Raw genomic sequence first — 17569 nt, 5'->3', positions numbered from 1 at the left:
TTATACTAGAGTTGTAAATGATTTACCTGCTATAATATTAGCATATTCTGAATTTAACTGTATTTGCTAGCTAGTTTTATACTTTTATATATTTTCATTTTAATAATTGGCATCCTTTTGTTTCAGCTTAAGGACTCCCTCACTTAGCTAGTTTCTGAATCTCTTTAAGAGGGAGTTGCTCTGTTTGTGGCTGTATATTCTGTGGAGGGAAGTGCAGGAGCCTACTATGTCACCATTTTGGGTACTCCTCAGTTTTCTTAAAATGAAAATTTTAATGATATTAATTTCTTTCTAGATGCTACTTTCATTCATTAAATTATTCATCACAATTTTAAGGAATGCCCACTAGGCCTTATAATAGGTGCTTGGGATACATCTAAATAAAACAAAATATTCTGTCTTTGTGAGGCTTACATTCTATCAGAGAAAAACAAGCAGTAAATTTGCACTTTAACTACATCCTAACTAGATTCATTATAATATTTTCAATATTATATAGTCCTATGTATTTTCTAATTTTCATTGTGATTTCTTCTTTGGCCTAGCGACCAGGCATTATGGTCACAGAATGTAGCCTTAATAATCCTTGCTCTTTGATATTTGATGAAGCCTGCTTTCTCGGTAAAAATATGGGCAGTTAAAAAAGTGTTTTATGTTGGGTTAAAACAAAAATATATTCTTCTGTTGTTTTTTATGTGGCCTTTAGATAAACACTGTTAATTCTATTGTTTTAATTTGTTTTTGCTTATATATTATGGAATTGTATTAAAATCTTCCATGATCTTTTTCACTCGGTCAGTTTTTTTCTTGGAATTCTGCTTGTTTTGGACATATATTATGAAGGCACATTATCACATGCTTTCAAGTTCATAATTTTTGTCTTTCTGTTGAATCGTTCCTTTTATGATTTGGGTGGACTAACTCTATGTCTAATAATTCTTCTTTCCTGAGACTTACATACTTTTGAAAATATATATTCCAGCTTTCCTTCAGCTAATTTTGGCTAATTAGTTTATTTTTTATCTTTTTATTTTGTTTCTCTACACCACTAGGTTTTAGTATACATTTATTTATTTATTTTTTAACAACCTTACAGTTTCTGTCCTTAGAGGGTGTGCTTAGTCCATTCAAATTTATTATGATTACTTGCATATTTTTTCAAATCTAAGATGTTATTGGCCATAGCATACATCATTATTTTGTATATGTATGTTAAGTATCCATTAGATGCTTAAAAATTCATAATTCTCTTCCTCTTGAATTGTTTGTTCTTTTTGTGTTTATGTAAGACCTGCTTTATATGTAATACCTAATACTGCCCATTAAACTATGACACAATACCTTTAAAATAATCTTACATATGGAACACAGTTGTTGCAGTCTGTGTAAGTCTTTGGTTGCCAGTGTCAGAAATTCAAATGAATTTAAGCAAAAGGGGGATTTATTAACTCTTGTAAGTGAGAAGTACAGGGCTTTTCTGGCTTTAGGTATGGGTAGCTCTAGGGCTTATGCAATGTCACTAGGACTCTTTCTCTCTCCCTGCCTTAACCCTACTTTCCTCAGTTTTGGATTTTATTTTCAGGCTTTATTTTCCATTTACCGAAGGAAAGTGATCACTGCTATTTCTAGAATTTTGGTGTCCTTAAAGCTTATGGTCTATCTTGTGTTATGCAGCATTTTAATGTCAAATGCTACGGAAGACTTTTATACCTAGTTGGGGCACTTTGCTTTTTCTGAACTGGTTATGGTGGCCTGTGGGCTTGTACATTCCAAAGCACCACGCTTGATCATGTGCTCAACTCTGGAATGTAAGGGAGGATGCACTGTGATAGGCAGCCCTACTAGGTCTACATGGATAGTGGGAGGTTTGGTTCCTCAAAGGAACAACCAGATGAGGTTACCAATGAATAGAAAAGAGATGCTAGAAAGGCAAATATCATATAAATGTACAATGCATTCCTTATCAGGTCATCAGACCTCTCATCAGAAATTTAAATGAGGATGTGAGACTGCTATACTTTCAACACTATCAGTCTATGATTGATCATTCTTCTCAACTTCCAATAGATCAGTCAGCTGTAACCTACCAGACTAGATCCCTTTCCCTCCATGGTCAAATCCTATCAGTTTCACTCTCTGAAATTTCTGGAATCTGCTCATCCTTTTAATCTGCCATTGATACTCTAATCCAGTCTATAGTCCTCTCTTCTCTAATCTATCAATATTAAATCCTTACTAATCTATCTATATCTACTCTGGTTCCCTTTCAGTCTTTTCTCCACCTTGTAGTGTAGTGATCTGTTCAAGATGTAAATCTCATTATGTGTTTCCTGTTCCTCAACTATACCTCAAACATTTAAAATCTTTCATGGAGAGAAATTCTTAGCTAGATTTGCATCTGGCCCTTCATCACCTCTTCAGCTATTTTTGCACAAGCATTCCCTTTTATATAATTAAATTGTACATTCTCATCATACCGTCCACCTCTCCTTTTAACACTTGTGATAATTACAGTTTTACACCCCATATGAGTATTTGATGAATGTCTGATTTTTCCACTAGACTATGAAAGCAGATACCTTGTCTTTATCTGTTTTCTGTCATTATTTAACTTCACTACCTAGAATGTGAAAGATTCTATTTATTTATAGTAGGAAAAAAATATTTAATTAATTAACTGATTGATTGTTGTAAAGAGACCTCCATGGTCACTAGGACAATTTATTTGTTCAACTCCATCTCCAAGAGCTTTCTGGTCAATTGATTTTGGATTTAGGCTCTCTAATATAATCTGACTTGGAAGTTTATAGAGAATATTGTGTAGCTATCAAATGACAAGTGTGGGGATGTTTCAAGTATATGTCAGCACATGATTATGTTCATGTGAAATCATATGAAAGGAAGATTCAGATTATAAAGTGGTAAAGATACACTGATTGAAATCAGCAAGGAGTAGAACATTGGACTGGTTGGATATCTTTTTTCCCCACTTGCAACATAATAAGTTACTTATCTAATTGAAACCCTCATTTTCCTTTTGTGCTTTTCTGTTTCTTATATTCTGTTAGGTTTAAAGATGTATTTGCTGTTTTGGCCACTTGCTTTGAGAAAAGAAGCAGGGAGTTTCTACCACCTTCTACCTCAGGAAGCAAAGACCATTGCCTAGAGTCAATATTATACTGAGTGGACCAGGGTTAGGGCAGGACTGTTTCTCTCCAGCCTTGGGTACCATAGTGGTAAAAATAGTTTGCCATGGGGTGGGAGGACAGGCTTTTCTCATCATTTCTTCTATGCTAGGACTGGACCCCTTCTTCTTTTTATACTTTCTTTAGTTTTTTCCTTCCTAGATATGGATAATCCACTCCCCCTGCGGTTCCCTTGGGACTGCTGCGTGGGTGAAAATGAAATGACTATATGAATAAAGAGGAAAAGAAAATTTTAATTAATATAAATAAGTTACTTTCTTTGTTACTGTAAAGAGGTCTGGGTTCACAGTTTATATCTAATATCAACCAAAATTGAAGTATCAGTAATTTCTTTAACTGACTAATAGCATTGCTAACATCAAAGTTTTTGGAGATTGCTTAAGAAAATTGTGCATGAGTTGGCTTAGCTGTGAAGTAGAATTTATATAGTTTAGTAAATTTATAACATACTTTTTACATCTATTAAGTGAATTAATAGAGAAAAAACAAGTTGATAGAGTTAGGAACGAAGGAAAAATGTTAGGAGTAGTAATGAGAGGACATAGCGTTTTGGTAAATATACTGAAAATATACTTGAAGAATTTGATCATAATCTAACTGACAGTTTTCAATACTAGTTTGACCTTTTTTCCCTTCACTTTCCTTTTTAAAAAAAAATTTTTTTTTATTGGAGTATAGTTGCCTTACAATGTTGTGTTAGTTTCTGCTGTACAGCGAAGTGAATCAGCTATATGTATACATATATCCCCTCTTTTTTGGATTTCCTTCCCATTTTGGTCACCACAGAGCACTGAGTAGAGTTCCCTGTGCTATATAGCAGGTTCTCATTAGTTATCTATTTTATACCCAGTAGTGTATATATGTCAATTAAAATCTTCCAGTTCATCCCACCTCCCCCTTTCCCCCTTCGTGACCATAGGTTTGTTCTCTTGCCCTGTATCTCTATTTCTGCTTTGCAGATAGGTTCATCTGTACCATTTTTCTAGATTCCACACATATGCATTAATATACATTTGTTTTTCTCTTTCTGACTTACTTCACTCTGTATGACAGTCTCTAGGTCCATCCACGTCTCTACAAATGACCCAATTTTGTTCCTTTTTATGGCTGATAGTCCACTGTATATATCTTCTTTATCCAGTCATGTGTCGATGGGCATTTAGGATGCTTCCATGTCCTGGCTATTGTAAATAGTGCTGCAGTGAACATTGGAGTGCATGTGTCTTTTTGAATTATGGTTTTCTCTGGGTATATGCCCAGTAGTGGGATTGCTGGGTCATCTGGTAGTTCTGTCTTTAGTTTTTTAAGCAACCTCCATACTGTTCTCCATAGTGACTGTGTCAATTTACATTCCCACCAACAGTGCAAGAGAGTTCCCTTTTCTCCAGACCCTTTCCAGCATTTATTGTTTGTAGATTTTTTTTTAAAGATTTATTGATTGATTGATTGATTGATTGCTATGTTGGGTCTTCGTTTCTGTGCTAGGGCTTTCTCTAGTTGCGGCAAGCGGGGGCCACTCTTCATCGCGGTGTGCGGGCCTCTCACTATTGTGGCCTCTTTTGTTGCGGAGCACAGGCTCCAGACACGCAGGCTCAGTAGTTGCGGCTGACGGGCCTAGTTGCTCCGCAGCATGTGGGATCTTCCCAGACCAGGGCTCGAACCCATGTCCCCTGCATTAGCAGGCAGATTCTCAACCACTGCGCCACCAGGGAAGCCCCGTTTGTAGATTTTTTGATGATGGCCATTCTGACCAGTGTGAAGTGATACCTCATTGTAGTTTTGATTTGTATTTCTCTAATAATTAGTGATGTTGAGCATCTTTTCATGTGTTTGTTGACCATCTGTATGTTTTCTTTGGAGAAATGTCTATTTAGGTTTTCCATCCATTTTTTGATTGGGTTTTTTGTTTTTTTGATATCGAACTGCATGAGCTGTTTGTGTATTTTGGAGATTAATCCCTTCTCAGTTGCTTCGTTTGCAAATATTTTCTCCCATTGTGAGGGTTGTCTTTTTGTCTTGTTTATGGTTTCCTTTGCTGTGCAAAAGCTTTTAAGTTTCATTAGGTCCCATTTGTTTATTTTTGGTTTTATTTTCATTGCTGTAGGAGGTGGGTCAAAAAAGATCTTGCTGTGATTTGTCATAGAGTGTTCTTCTTATGTTTACCTCTAAGAGTTTTATAGTGTCCATTCTTTCATTTAGGTCTCTAATTCATTTTGAATTTATTTTTGCATATTGTGTTGATTTCATTCTTTTACATGTAGCTGTCCAGTTTTCCCAGCATCACTTATTGAAGAGACTATCTTTTCTCCATTGTATATCCTTGTCTCCTTTGTCATAGATTAGTTGAGCATAGGTGCATGGGTTTATCTCCAGGCTTTCTATTCTGTTCCACTGATCTGTATTTCTGTCTTTGTGCCAGTACCATACTGTCTTGATTACTGTAGCTTTGTAGTATAGTCTGAAGTCAGGGAGTCTGATTCCTCCAGCTCCGTTTTTCTTTCTCAAGATTGCTTTGGCTATTTGGGGTCTCCTGTGTTTCCATACAAGTTGTAAAATTTTTTGTTTTAATTCTGTGAAAAATGCCATTGGTAATTTGATAGGGATTGCATTGAATCTGTCAGTTGCTTTGGGTAGTATAGTCATTTTCACAGTATTGATTCTTCCAATCCAAGAACATGGTATATCTCTCCATCTGTTTATGTCATCTTTGATTTCTTTCATCAGTGTCTTATAGTTTTCTGAGTACAGGTCCTTTACCACCTTATGTAGGTTTATTCCTAGGTATTTTATTCTTCTTGTTGCAGTGGTAAATGGGAGTGTTTCCTTAGTTTCTCTTTCTGATCTTCCATTGTTAGCGTACAGGAAGGAATGCAAGAGATTTTTGTGTATTAATTTTGTATTCTGCAACTTTACCAAATTAATTGATTAGCTTTAGTAGTTTTCTGGTGGCATCTTTAGGATTTTCTATGTATAGTATCATGTCATCTGCAAACAGTGACAGTTTTATTCTTCTTTTCCAGTTTGTATTCCTTTTATTTCTTTTTCTTCTCTGATTGCCGTGGCTAGGACTTCCAAAACTATGTTGAATACTAGTGGCGAAAGTAGACATCCTTGTCTTGTTCCTGATCTTAGAGGAAATGCTTTCAGTTTTTCACCATTGAGAATGATGTTTGCTGTGGGTTTGTCGTATATGGCCTTTATTATGTTGAGGTAGGTTCCCTCTATGCCCACTTTCTGGAGAGTTTTTATCATAAATGGGTGTTGAATTTTGTTGAAAGCTTTTTCTGCATCTATTGAGATGATCATATAGTTTTCTTTAATTTGTTAATATGGTGTATCACGTTGATTAATTGTGTATATTGAAGAATCCTTGCCTCTCTGGGATAAATCCCACTTGATCATGGTGTATGATCCTTTTAATGTGTTGTTAGATTTTGTTTGCTAGTATTATGTTGAGGATTTTTGCGTCCATGATCATCAGTGATATTGGTCTGTAATTTTCTTTTTTTGTAGTATCTTTGTCTGGTTTTGGTATCAGGGTGATGGTGGCCTCGTAGAATGAGCATGGGAGTGTTCCTTCCTCTGCAATTTTTTGGAAGAGTTTGAGAAGGGTGGCTGTTAGCTCGTCTCTAAATGTTTGATAGAATTCACCTGTGAAGCCATCTGGTCCTGGACTTTTGTTTGTTGGAAGATTTTTTATTGCAGTTTCAATTTCATTACTTGTGATTGGTCTGTTTATATTTTCTATTTCTTCCTGGTTAAGTCTTGTAAGTTTGTACCTTTCTAAGAATTTGTCCATTTCTTCCAGGTTGTCCATTTTATTGGCATAGAGTTGCTTGTAGTAGTCTCTTAGGATGCTTTGTATTTCTGCGGTGTCAGTTGTAATTTCTCCTTTTTCATTTCTAACTTCATTGATTTGAGTCCTCTCCCTTTTTTTCTTGATGAGTCTCGCTAAAGATTTATCAATTTTGTTTATCTTCTCAAAGAACCAGCTTTTATTTTCATTGATTTATGCTATTGTTTTCTTCATTTCTATTTCATTTATTTCTGCTCTGATCTTTATGATTTCTTTCCTCTACTAACTTTGGGTTTTGTTTGTTCTTCTTTTTCTGGTTGCTTAGGTGTAAGGTTAGGTTATTTGAGATTTTTCTTGTTTCTTGAGGTAGGAATGTATTGTTATAAACTTCCCTCTTAGAACTGCTTTTGCTGCATCCCATAGGTTTTGGGTTGTCGTGTTTTCATTGCCCTTTGTTTCTATGTATTTTTTGATTTCCTCTTAGATGTCTTCAGTGATCTTTTGGTTATTTAGCAGTGTATTGTCTAGCCTCCATGTGGTTGTGTTTTTTACAGGTTTTTTTTCCTGTAATTGATTTCTAATCTCATAGCGTTGTAGCATTGTGGTTGGAAAAGATGCTTGATAGGATTTAAATTTTCTTAAATTTACTGAGGCTTGATTTGTGACCCAAGAAGTGATCTGTCCTGAAGAGTGTTCCGTGTGTGCTTGAGAAGAAAGTGTATTCTGCTGCTTTCGGGTGGAATGTCCTATAAATGTCAATTATGTCCAACTGATCTATTGTGTCATTTAAAGCTGTGTTTCCTTATTAGTTTTCTGTCTGGATGATCTGTCCATTGGTGTAAGTGGGGTGTTAAAGTTCCCCACTATTATTGTGTTACTGTTGATTTCCCCTTTTATGGCTGTTAGCACTTTCCTATGTATTGAGGAGCTCCTGTGTTGGGTGCATAAATATTTACAATTATTATAGCTTCTTCTTGGATTGATCCCTGGATCATTGTGTAGTGTCCTTCCTTGTCTCTTGTGACAGTCTTTATTTTAAAGTCTACTTTATCTGATATGAGTATTGCTACTCTAGCTTTCTTTTGATTTCTGTTTGCATGGAATATCTTTTTCCATCCCCTCATTTCCAGTCTGCATGTGTCCCTAGGTCTGAAGTGGGTCTCTTGTAGACAGCATATATATGGGTCTTGTTTTTGTATCCATTCAGCCAGTCTGTGTCTTTCGGTTGGAGCATTTAATCCATTTACATTTAAGGTAGTTATTGATTTGTATGTTCCTATTACCATTTTCTTAATTGTTTTGCATTTGTTTTTGTAGGTCTTTTTCTTCTCTCATGTTTCCTGCCTAGAAAAGTTCCTTTAGCATTTGCTGTAAAGCTAGTTTGGTGGTGCTGAATTCTCCTAGCTTTTGCTTAACTGTAAAGCTTTTGATTTCTCCATCAACCTGAATGAGATCCTTGCTGGGTAGAGTAATCTTGGTTGTAGGTGTTCCCCTTTTAGCACTTTAAATATATCCTGCCCCTCCCTCCTGGCCTGCAGAGTTTCTGCTGATAAATCAGCTGATAACCTTATGGGGATTCCCTTGTATGTTCTTTGTTGCTTTTCCCTTGCTGCTTTTAATATTTTTTCTTTGAATTTAATTTTTGTTAGTTTGATTAATATGTATCTTGGTATGTTTCTCCTTGGGTTCATCCTGTATGGGACTCTCTGTGCTTCCTGGACTTGGATGGCTATTTCCTTTCCCATATTAGGGATGTTTTTGATGATAATCTCTTCAAATATTTTCTCAGACCCTTTCTCTTTCTCTTCTTCTTCTGGGACCCCTATAATTTGAATGTTGGTGTGTTTAATGTAGTCAGCAAGGTGTCTTAGACAGTCCTCATTTCTTTTCATTCGTTTATCTTTATTCTGCTCCTTAGCAAATATTTCCACCATCCTCTCGTCCAGCTCACTTATCCGTTCTTCTGCCTCAGTTATTCTGCTATTGGTTCCTTCTAGTGTAGTTTTCATTTCAGTTATTGTGTTGTTCATCACTGTTTGTTTGTTCTTTAGTTCTTCTAGGTCCTTGTTAAACATTTCTTGTATTTTCTCGATCCATGCCTCCATTCGTTTTCCCAGATTTTGGATCATCTTTACTATCATTACTCTGAATTCTTTTTTAGGGAGAATGCCTATTTCCTCTTCATTTATTTTGTCTTATAGGTTTTTACCTTGCTCCTTCGTCTGTAACATATTTTTTTGTCGTCTCATTTTTTTTTGATGAGTATGGCTGTGTTCCTGTCTTGCTGGTTGTTTGGCCTGAGGTGTCCAGCACTGAAGTTTGCAGGCAGTTGGGTGGTGCCAGGTCTTGGTGCTGAGATGAGGACCTCTGGGAGAACTCACACTGATTAATATTCCCTGGGGCCTGAAGCTCTGTTAGTCCAGCAGCTTGAACTTGGCGCTCCCATCACAGGAGCTTAGGCCCGACCCCTGGCCTGGTCATACAGGGATACCTCCCATCCCCTTAGGTGTTAGTGGTCCCCCACTAGCGCCCAGTAGTTGCTCTGTGAGAATTGCTCCGATGCATTCTTGTGTACTTGTGAGGAGATGCAAACTCCACATTCTCCTACTCCGTCATCTTGACTCCGTTCCCCCTGGGTCATCCTGGAGAAGATGGATTGAAGCCAGGAGAAAGCTAGAGGATGGGAGACCTGTCAGAAGGCTTGTTCGATGAAATCGGGTAAAGGATGGCAACATTCTGTACCTGGGCTTTACCCGCGGTGGGGCAGTGGGCACCTTGGGCAGCCAAGGTGCGCTTCCGCCTCTCACTGATTGTTGATTATCCTTCCTGTAAGCACCTGGACATTTCTGCAACATCGGCTCCTCAGACCAGCCAGATAGCTTCCATCAGCTCTTTCAAAGCTGGGGGAGGAACAGGTTGTGCAGGCTCTGGGTTCAGCTTGGCTACTCTATCCCAAAAGGAATAGCATGTGTTTTTGGGAACACAAAGGGATGCTTTTCTCTTTCATAGTTATGACTCTATGGTTATAAGGGACTTCATATGTCTTCTACAATAGCAAAGGGAGGAACACACTGTTTTCTTTCATTTCCAATATGCTAATTGGTACAAACTGCTCTCAAAGGTATCTGCATGCCAAATTCAGCAATTCTATCTGCATATTCCACTGAAGATTAAGTAGCCTGTCACAGATCTTTATTTCTTTCATGGTTGTTGAGCTGCACCGCACTGGCCTACAAGGCCTCTACTTGCCCAGCTTCAAGACTGAAGATAGAGCTCGGAGTTAGTGACATAGACATTAGTGTTTAATGGATGGGGGAGTATACATGTCTGAATCAAGGTCCTGGAGCAACACCCCACGGTTTGTGGTGGACAGTGGACAGGACGTGGTGGCCGACTTTGCCGGGGGGATGGGGGGAATCCTTTCACTTTCCTTTAAACATCATCCTGACAAACACTTAACACAGTGCCTTGCCTATTCTAGCCTCTTGATAAATAAATATTGGTTAGTTGAATGAATAAAGGAATAAATGAATGAAGAGTAAATAGTTGAATGACAACATTCTAGACCTTCACAATATGAATAAATATACATGTCAACTTCTCTTATCAAGATTTGAATAAAAAGTAATCTTTTAATAATTTAGATAATGTAGATGAAATGATTGATTTGATTTAAGAATTTGAACAGTGGAATTTTCATAAGTTGGATTACTGTATCTAAAATGCAAATGGTAAGTAATAAAATGAAGTAAGATAACTTGAAATTGAAATGAGCTTATGTTATGAGACACGTACTCTTTAATTTAGGAGTAGTTGATTGCTAGGCTCAGGAGATGATTTTTTAAAGACTTTATTCTCTTTCTAACTTGATTTATTTTAGAATTTTGCCAAATAGAAGTTGTTTTGAACTTTCTACTTAAAATGAATCAATGTTCACTTCTGAATTATCATAGATTTTAATTTAGCAAAATTCAATCAATGGATTATACTATATATCATCTATTGGGTTTAATGCTATATATCTAGAAAATAGGTTCCCCTACATTTGGATCTATGTGATTGATACAATCTATGGGTTTCCATGTTTGAATATTTGAGTATGGTTTATGGTGAAGAGTGTGGGCTGTGGTGTCAGATTTGAGTTTCAGTCCCCAATCTGCTGCTACTTAGTGAGCAAATTATTCAACTTGTTAAACCTTAGAAGCATCTTGTGTAAAATGGAGGTGATACCTACCATAAGAGGTTCTTAGTCCAGTGTCTGGGGTATAGTAGGCATTCAGTAATTGGGAACAACTATTGTTTTCCTCACTGTCTTTTGTTCTGCAGCTTTCCCCATAAATAGCCCAGATAAAGATGCAAGACATGTAATAAAAGTGGTAAGTATTGCTCTTAAATTTGTGTTTTACATGTATTTGACATTTTTATTTTCTGCTTTATTCATTTCATTTTTGTAAAAATGTTTCTCACCTTAGTTTTCATAATTTTAATTAACAATACATCTAATATTATGATATATTTTCACATTATTAAAATGTAAAGACTGGAGAATTTTGTTCTTCTGCATTGACATTTATCATCCTTGTATCTTATCTAGCTCTCTATCTTCTCCTTTTCTTTTCCTCTCTGCTCTAGATGATAAAGTCCTTAAAGGCAGGAATGAGGTTTTATTTTTGTTTGTATCCCCTGTGGCTAGTATTATGAACAAAATATTGTAGACAGTCAGTAAAGGTTCATGTATGAATGAACCATCAGGGTAGTTTGCAGTGTAGCCACCCTGTTATACATGTTAGTACACACTGAGTGTCTGTGTACGTGTACAGTTCTCAGTGTTTTTAGTAAGTTCTTTCCATAAGAAGACTACTTTCATGTTTAAGACTGTATAGAGATAGCATTACAAAATGTTAAAAATGAGATTCTTTGTTTATTTAGTGCTTTTCTGAGATTTTTGTGATTCAAGTACTATTATATATTACATATGTATACTCATATTTTCACAGTTGAAATACCAATTCCATCTTTAAAATTTTTTTCTAATAAAATGAACTGTTCTTTTCTTTTATAGGAATATCAAGAAAATGGCCCATTATTTTCAGAGCTTAAATTTTATCAAAGAGTGGCAAAAAAAGACTGTAGTAAGTAAAATTAGCAAAGTAAGCTACTTCCATATATGTGTTTGCTAAAGTAGGTGTTAATATTTTTGTCTTTTTCTGGCCTTATGGAAAATTCTTTTCAATTAGGAATTTTTATTGTAAAATGATACAGTTAACTGTTATATAAAAACAAGACAGATGGTATACAAATCTTGATATTATATACATAATTGGTTATATATTTCAAGTCAAAGTTATTTCTATTACTTTACATAAAATGTTGGATTGTTGATCTAAGCTACCAAGAGTTCTCTAGGTATAAAAGATAGTAAAATGAAATTGTTTCTTTCACAAAAAACCATTTGGTTAAGAAGGATATAAGGAAAAGACAATAAAATGGGCAGTAGATTATAAACAAAAGGAATGACCATAGAATAGATTAGGGCATAGTGTATGGAAATGATTAAACATTAAGATGATTTAGAAAATAAGTTAAAAATGTTAAATATTTGTATGTTGAGTAATTAATTGGAGCTGGATATCAGATGTAAGAACTACCAGTTAGAGGATTGGAATATGAAATAAATATGAGCAGAGCTAAGAAGGAAAAAAGCATGTTATAAATACTATATGATATAGATGGACTAGTAAAGCTATAAAGGAAATTGATATGAGTATAATTAAGGTCCTTTACATTATATTTAGGAAAGAGAATGATGAGTCTAACCTCAATAATTAACTTTGTTTTCTTGAACGAAACCTTCTGAACATTAAGACTGTAGTCTTTACTAACTGCTTAAACTATGTCAGAGTGACAAACAGAATCCATTAAACTTCATTGTTTATCAGTAGAGCTGTCTTAAACATTAAGCATATATGGTAGAAAAATGAAAAATTAAATAAGCTGCCTGATTATTTAAGTGGATTTGATTTTTTAAACAAAATTTAATCAAAACAGTTTCAGTACAACAGTTTCAGAGTAAGATGATTTTTCTGCCCAATTTTTATTTATTTATTTATTTATTTTGACTACTGTGGCTTTAGACTTTTAGTAATACGGAAGAAAAAGCTATCTTTCTACTGATCCTTTGGTGGTTAACATATTTTATATTTAAAAATGTAACAAACATATAAGGGAATGAATTTTTTTAATGAACAGAAACATTTGTGTGAATGATATCAATGCATTTTATGACTATGCTATTTTTGTTATTGTTTTTTATTGCATATTTTATTTTTTATATTAAAAAAATTTTTTTGGGGGGGTATAGTGGATTTACAATGTTGTGTTAGTTTCTGCTATACAGCAAAGTGAATCATTTATACATATATACATATATATATTATATATATATCCACTCTTTTTTAGATTCTTTTCCGATATAGGTCATTATAGAGTATTGAGTAGAGTGACTATGACTATTTTTGTTTTGGTTATAACTGATTTAAAATTTTAAAATGTTAGAAATCTGTGTATGTTTTTATGTTAATTATAGTGATAAATAGAATTTGCAACTATTAGCTAGATATATTTGATTTTTAAAAAATGTTTTTAGGAAGGTCTAATTTCTATTTAAGTTAGCTAAATAAGTTTAAGCATCTATGCAAAAGTAAGAAATACCTTTCTAAAAAAGTATACCTTTTTTCCTGTGAAATTTGTCTTTGCAGTCAAAAAATGGATAGAACTCAAACAGCTTGATTATTTAGGAATTCCTCAGTTTTATGGATCTGGTATTACTGAATTCAAGGGAAAAAGGTAAAATGGAATTATTATAATCAAATATTGTCCTGTAACTATTTCTCATGTGGTCTATTAGTTATTCGTTGCTATATAACTAATGACCTAAAATGTGGTGGCTTATAATGACAAACTAATATTATCTTAGTTTCTGTGGGTCAGTTATCTATGTATAAATGGCTTCCCTAGATGGTTCTTGCTCAGGACTTCTCATGAGGATGTAGTCAGATATCTTTTGGGCTGTAGTCTTCTCAAGGCTCGACTGGGGAAGGATCTGCTTTCAAGATCACTCATGTGGCTATTGGCAGGCCTAAGAGCATCAGCTTTTAAATTCTCTCACGTGATTGTTGGCAGGCCTCACTTCCTCACCATGTAGGTCTCTCCAGAGGGTGCCTGAGTGTCATAAAGGCATGGCAGCTGGCTTGCTGTAATTGAAAGAGAGAGAGAAGGAGAAAGAGCACACACAAGAGCATGCATCCAAAAAGAAAGTCACAGTCCTTTTATAATCTAATTTTAGACGTGATAGCCCATCATTTCTATTGTATTCTCTTTGCTAGAAGCAAGTCATTAAGTCTACCCCTTATTGAAGAGAGGAGATCTAATTAAGCTCCATCTCTTGAGGAGAGGCACAACCAAAAATTTGTAGAAATATTTTTAAACTTACCAAACATTGCTAGTCATCACATATAAATAATTAATTAGTAGTGATTTTTTTAAAAAAATGTCATTTGTTAGGTACCCATTTTGTTCTTTCATTAGCCTTTTAAGATAGGTGATAATATTTCTTTTCCTAGGTGAGAAAATAGGCTCAGAGGTCAGTGCTTTGCCTAAATGGTCTTTAAATGCTATAAATTAAAAAAAAATGAACAAAGAGTAATCTTGAAACAAAGTAAAGGGCTACCTATAGGGGGGTGAATGACTGAGTAAACCATGGTACATCTATATCATGTAATACTATGCAGCCCATTAAAGGAATCAATTAGAGCTCTACCAGTTGATTTGGAAGGATTTCAATGAGATATTATTGAAAAAAGTATGATGCAGAAAAGTTCATATAATTAGATTGCATTTTTGTCAAAAAAATACAAAAATTCCTATATGTGTTTGTGTGTGTGTATACATAGATAGATATAGAATAGGGGCTGATATGGGTATGTAAGTGAAGGGAAGAAACGGGGGGGGAGAGGTCCCAAACAGAAAAGAAAAGGAAGACGTACATTTAGAAGAACACATGTTTATAAATGTATAGATAAAGTAAATATGATTTTATAAGGTCAAGAAACAGACATAAATAAAATCTTCTGTATGGAAAAATAATTGCTCAAGGCCATATGGCAAGAAGGTGATGGGAGTCAAAATGAATTAAGTTCAAGACTAATTTAGAAAGACTTCTCTTTTCATGTTCTGAGACAGTGTGAGTGGTTCAGCACAGCGTGCTCTTCTACTCAAAAACTAACTGCAAAGTAAATACTTAGTATGTTTCTGCAAAAGAACGGCAAGATTATTAACGTACATTCATTCTCTAATGGTTCAGATTGCATCATTCTTTATTAAGGTGGGGGTATTTTTCCATTGTTTCAAATTCATAAATAGACAGTTTCAGCTTTGCTATTTTAACATCTCCTTTTGACTTCTCCTTCTTATAGTTACAGATTTATGGTAATGGAAAGACTGGGAATAGATTTGCAGAAGATCTCAGACCAGAATGGTACTTTTAAAAAGTCAACTGTCCTGCAGCTAGGTATCCGAATGGTAAGAAAGAATGACTTATTTCCCATGCTCCATTTTCAGATTATTTACTTGTTACGACATACAAATTGTTGCCCTTTGTGGAATTATCAGAGAATGAAGGATTATTGCCCTAGAAATGTCAGTTATTGAGTGTAGATACTATTTTGGTGAAATTGATAACAGTGGGCTCTGTAAGTGACAGAATGTGCTGTGTTTGGCACTACAAACTCAATTAGGCTTTGGTTCTACAGTCTGATTTTTTTTTTTTTCTCACAGCTTTGTTTTACATATCAGAACAAGCTTGCATTGCTATAAGAATAACCTCTCTTTTGTCAGTTATATTTATAACAATGCAAAGTATGGCAAAATATATTATTTTCCATACTACACATGTGGTGGTAAGGGGGTGCTATAAAGTTTTTATTATGAGTTTGGGATGGTGGCAGTAATTAGTGTGGCAATGAATAATATATACTTTGCCAAATAAGAAGCAATGAAATCTTAATAGCACCCATGCACACATTTTGTTTATACCACGTATTCGTCTTATCTTGTTTGTGTTTGGTTTGCCTAAAGCTCCATTTTATTTTTTCCACTTTAGATAGAATGCAACTACTCATGCCAGGTTGGGATGTGGCAAACAGAATTCATTAATTTTCCCATCCATCCTCTAGGCAGCCAACAAATGTTTATTGAGCACTAGGCGTAGGTAACATGCAAGCCTCAAGGGTTTCAGAGATGAAGCATAGGTGTTTTCTGTTACTCTACAGAGGGAGAATGCCTTTCTCTGTGATCCTGGACGTGGGATTTTGTTCTGGGAGCCCCAAAAACTTATTTATAATTATTGCTTGGGCGAGGGATTGTTGAGTGGGAGTCATGATTATTTCACTTTAGGTCTCTGATTTTATCAAGTTTTTCCTCTTTGCACAGTGTGATTTGGGCACCGTGCTGTCAGGAGCATAGGCATTGTTGAGTCTTGGCTTCCTCCCCATCAGAGGTGCCTTTGAAACACTTGATATTTGAGGATCCTTTTATTCACCTTTTTCCCAGGATGAGCGACCAGCACATGTGATAATTTTAGAATAGATAAATGCATAATTGTGAAATACATCATTTTGTCATTGTTAATGTGAAAAAAAATGCATGTTATTCTCTATTCAGAATGTTCAGGTTGATCAGGAGTTCTAAATAGACATCAGTATAACCTTATATATTTCTTTTCACAGTTGGATGTACTGGAATATATACATGAAAATGAATATGTTCATGCTGATATAAAAGCAGCGAATCTACTTTTGGGTTACAGGAATCCACATCAGGTAAATACAGTAGTAAGCTTTTGCCTTCCGTAAGGATCCTCAAAGTGCCATACCGAGACATTCAAAAAGCAAACTCCTAACAGGCAAGAGTTTGCAAATGAGGACTTAACATGATGAGTGTTGTGATTTATCCTATCTTGCTTATCTAATTTAATGCACTAAACTGATAAGTGATTAGGATGAGGAAGCTGAGACTGGGGGCGGGGGGGGGGGTAAGTAATTTATTAATGGACATATAGTGGCTGAGCAGGGATTTGAACTTCTGAGCAAATATAAACAAAAACCATTCAAAATGCAATGAGAGATGGGATGGATTTATGCAGAGAAAAAAAAAAAAAAGGCTGTCCCCTTAGTTCTTCTTCCACTGTATAAACAATTAAGTTTTAAACAGAGCAGCATTGCCGATACAACTTTTTGTGATGATGGAAATATCCTGTATGTTACTGTCCAGTATGGGAGCCATTAGCCACATGTGGCTGTTAAGCACTGGCAGTGTGGGTAGTACAATACCAAATGCTGGTGAAGATGTGGAACAACAGGAACTCTCATTCATTGCTGGTGGTATGGCCACTGTGGAAGACAGTTTGGCAGTTTCTTACGAAACTGAACATACTGTAACATATGATCCGGCAGTTAAATTCCTTGGTATTTACCCAAAGGAGTTGAAAACTTATATCCACAGAAATACC

The 17569-nt window shown here is 35.3% G+C and overlaps 1 protein-coding gene across 3 annotated transcripts in view; it reads left to right on the top strand.

The window, feature by feature from the left end:
• The window catches only part of VRK2 (VRK serine/threonine kinase 2), an 89622-nt gene that overhangs the window by 22208 nt on the left and 49845 nt on the right, over window positions 1–17569 (top strand). For all 3 annotated transcript variants that reach the window (XM_082426286.1, XM_082426284.1, XM_082426285.1), the window contains exons 3-7: window positions 11329–11378; window positions 12065–12134; window positions 13761–13848; window positions 15477–15582; window positions 16788–16880. In XM_082426286.1, coding sequence (XP_082282412.1) covers window positions 11329–11378; window positions 12065–12134; window positions 13761–13848; window positions 15477–15582; window positions 16788–16880 — 407 coding nt within the window. The remainder of the gene's footprint in view (window positions 1–11328; window positions 11379–12064; window positions 12135–13760; window positions 13849–15476; window positions 15583–16787; window positions 16881–17569) is intronic.

Source organism: Balaenoptera physalus (assembly GCF_965194825.1).
Source record: "Balaenoptera physalus genome assembly, chromosome: 15".
In the NCBI taxonomy this organism is placed as follows: Eukaryota; Metazoa; Chordata; class Mammalia; order Artiodactyla; family Balaenopteridae; genus Balaenoptera; species Balaenoptera physalus.
This window is presented reverse-complemented; position numbering and strand designations above follow the sequence as displayed.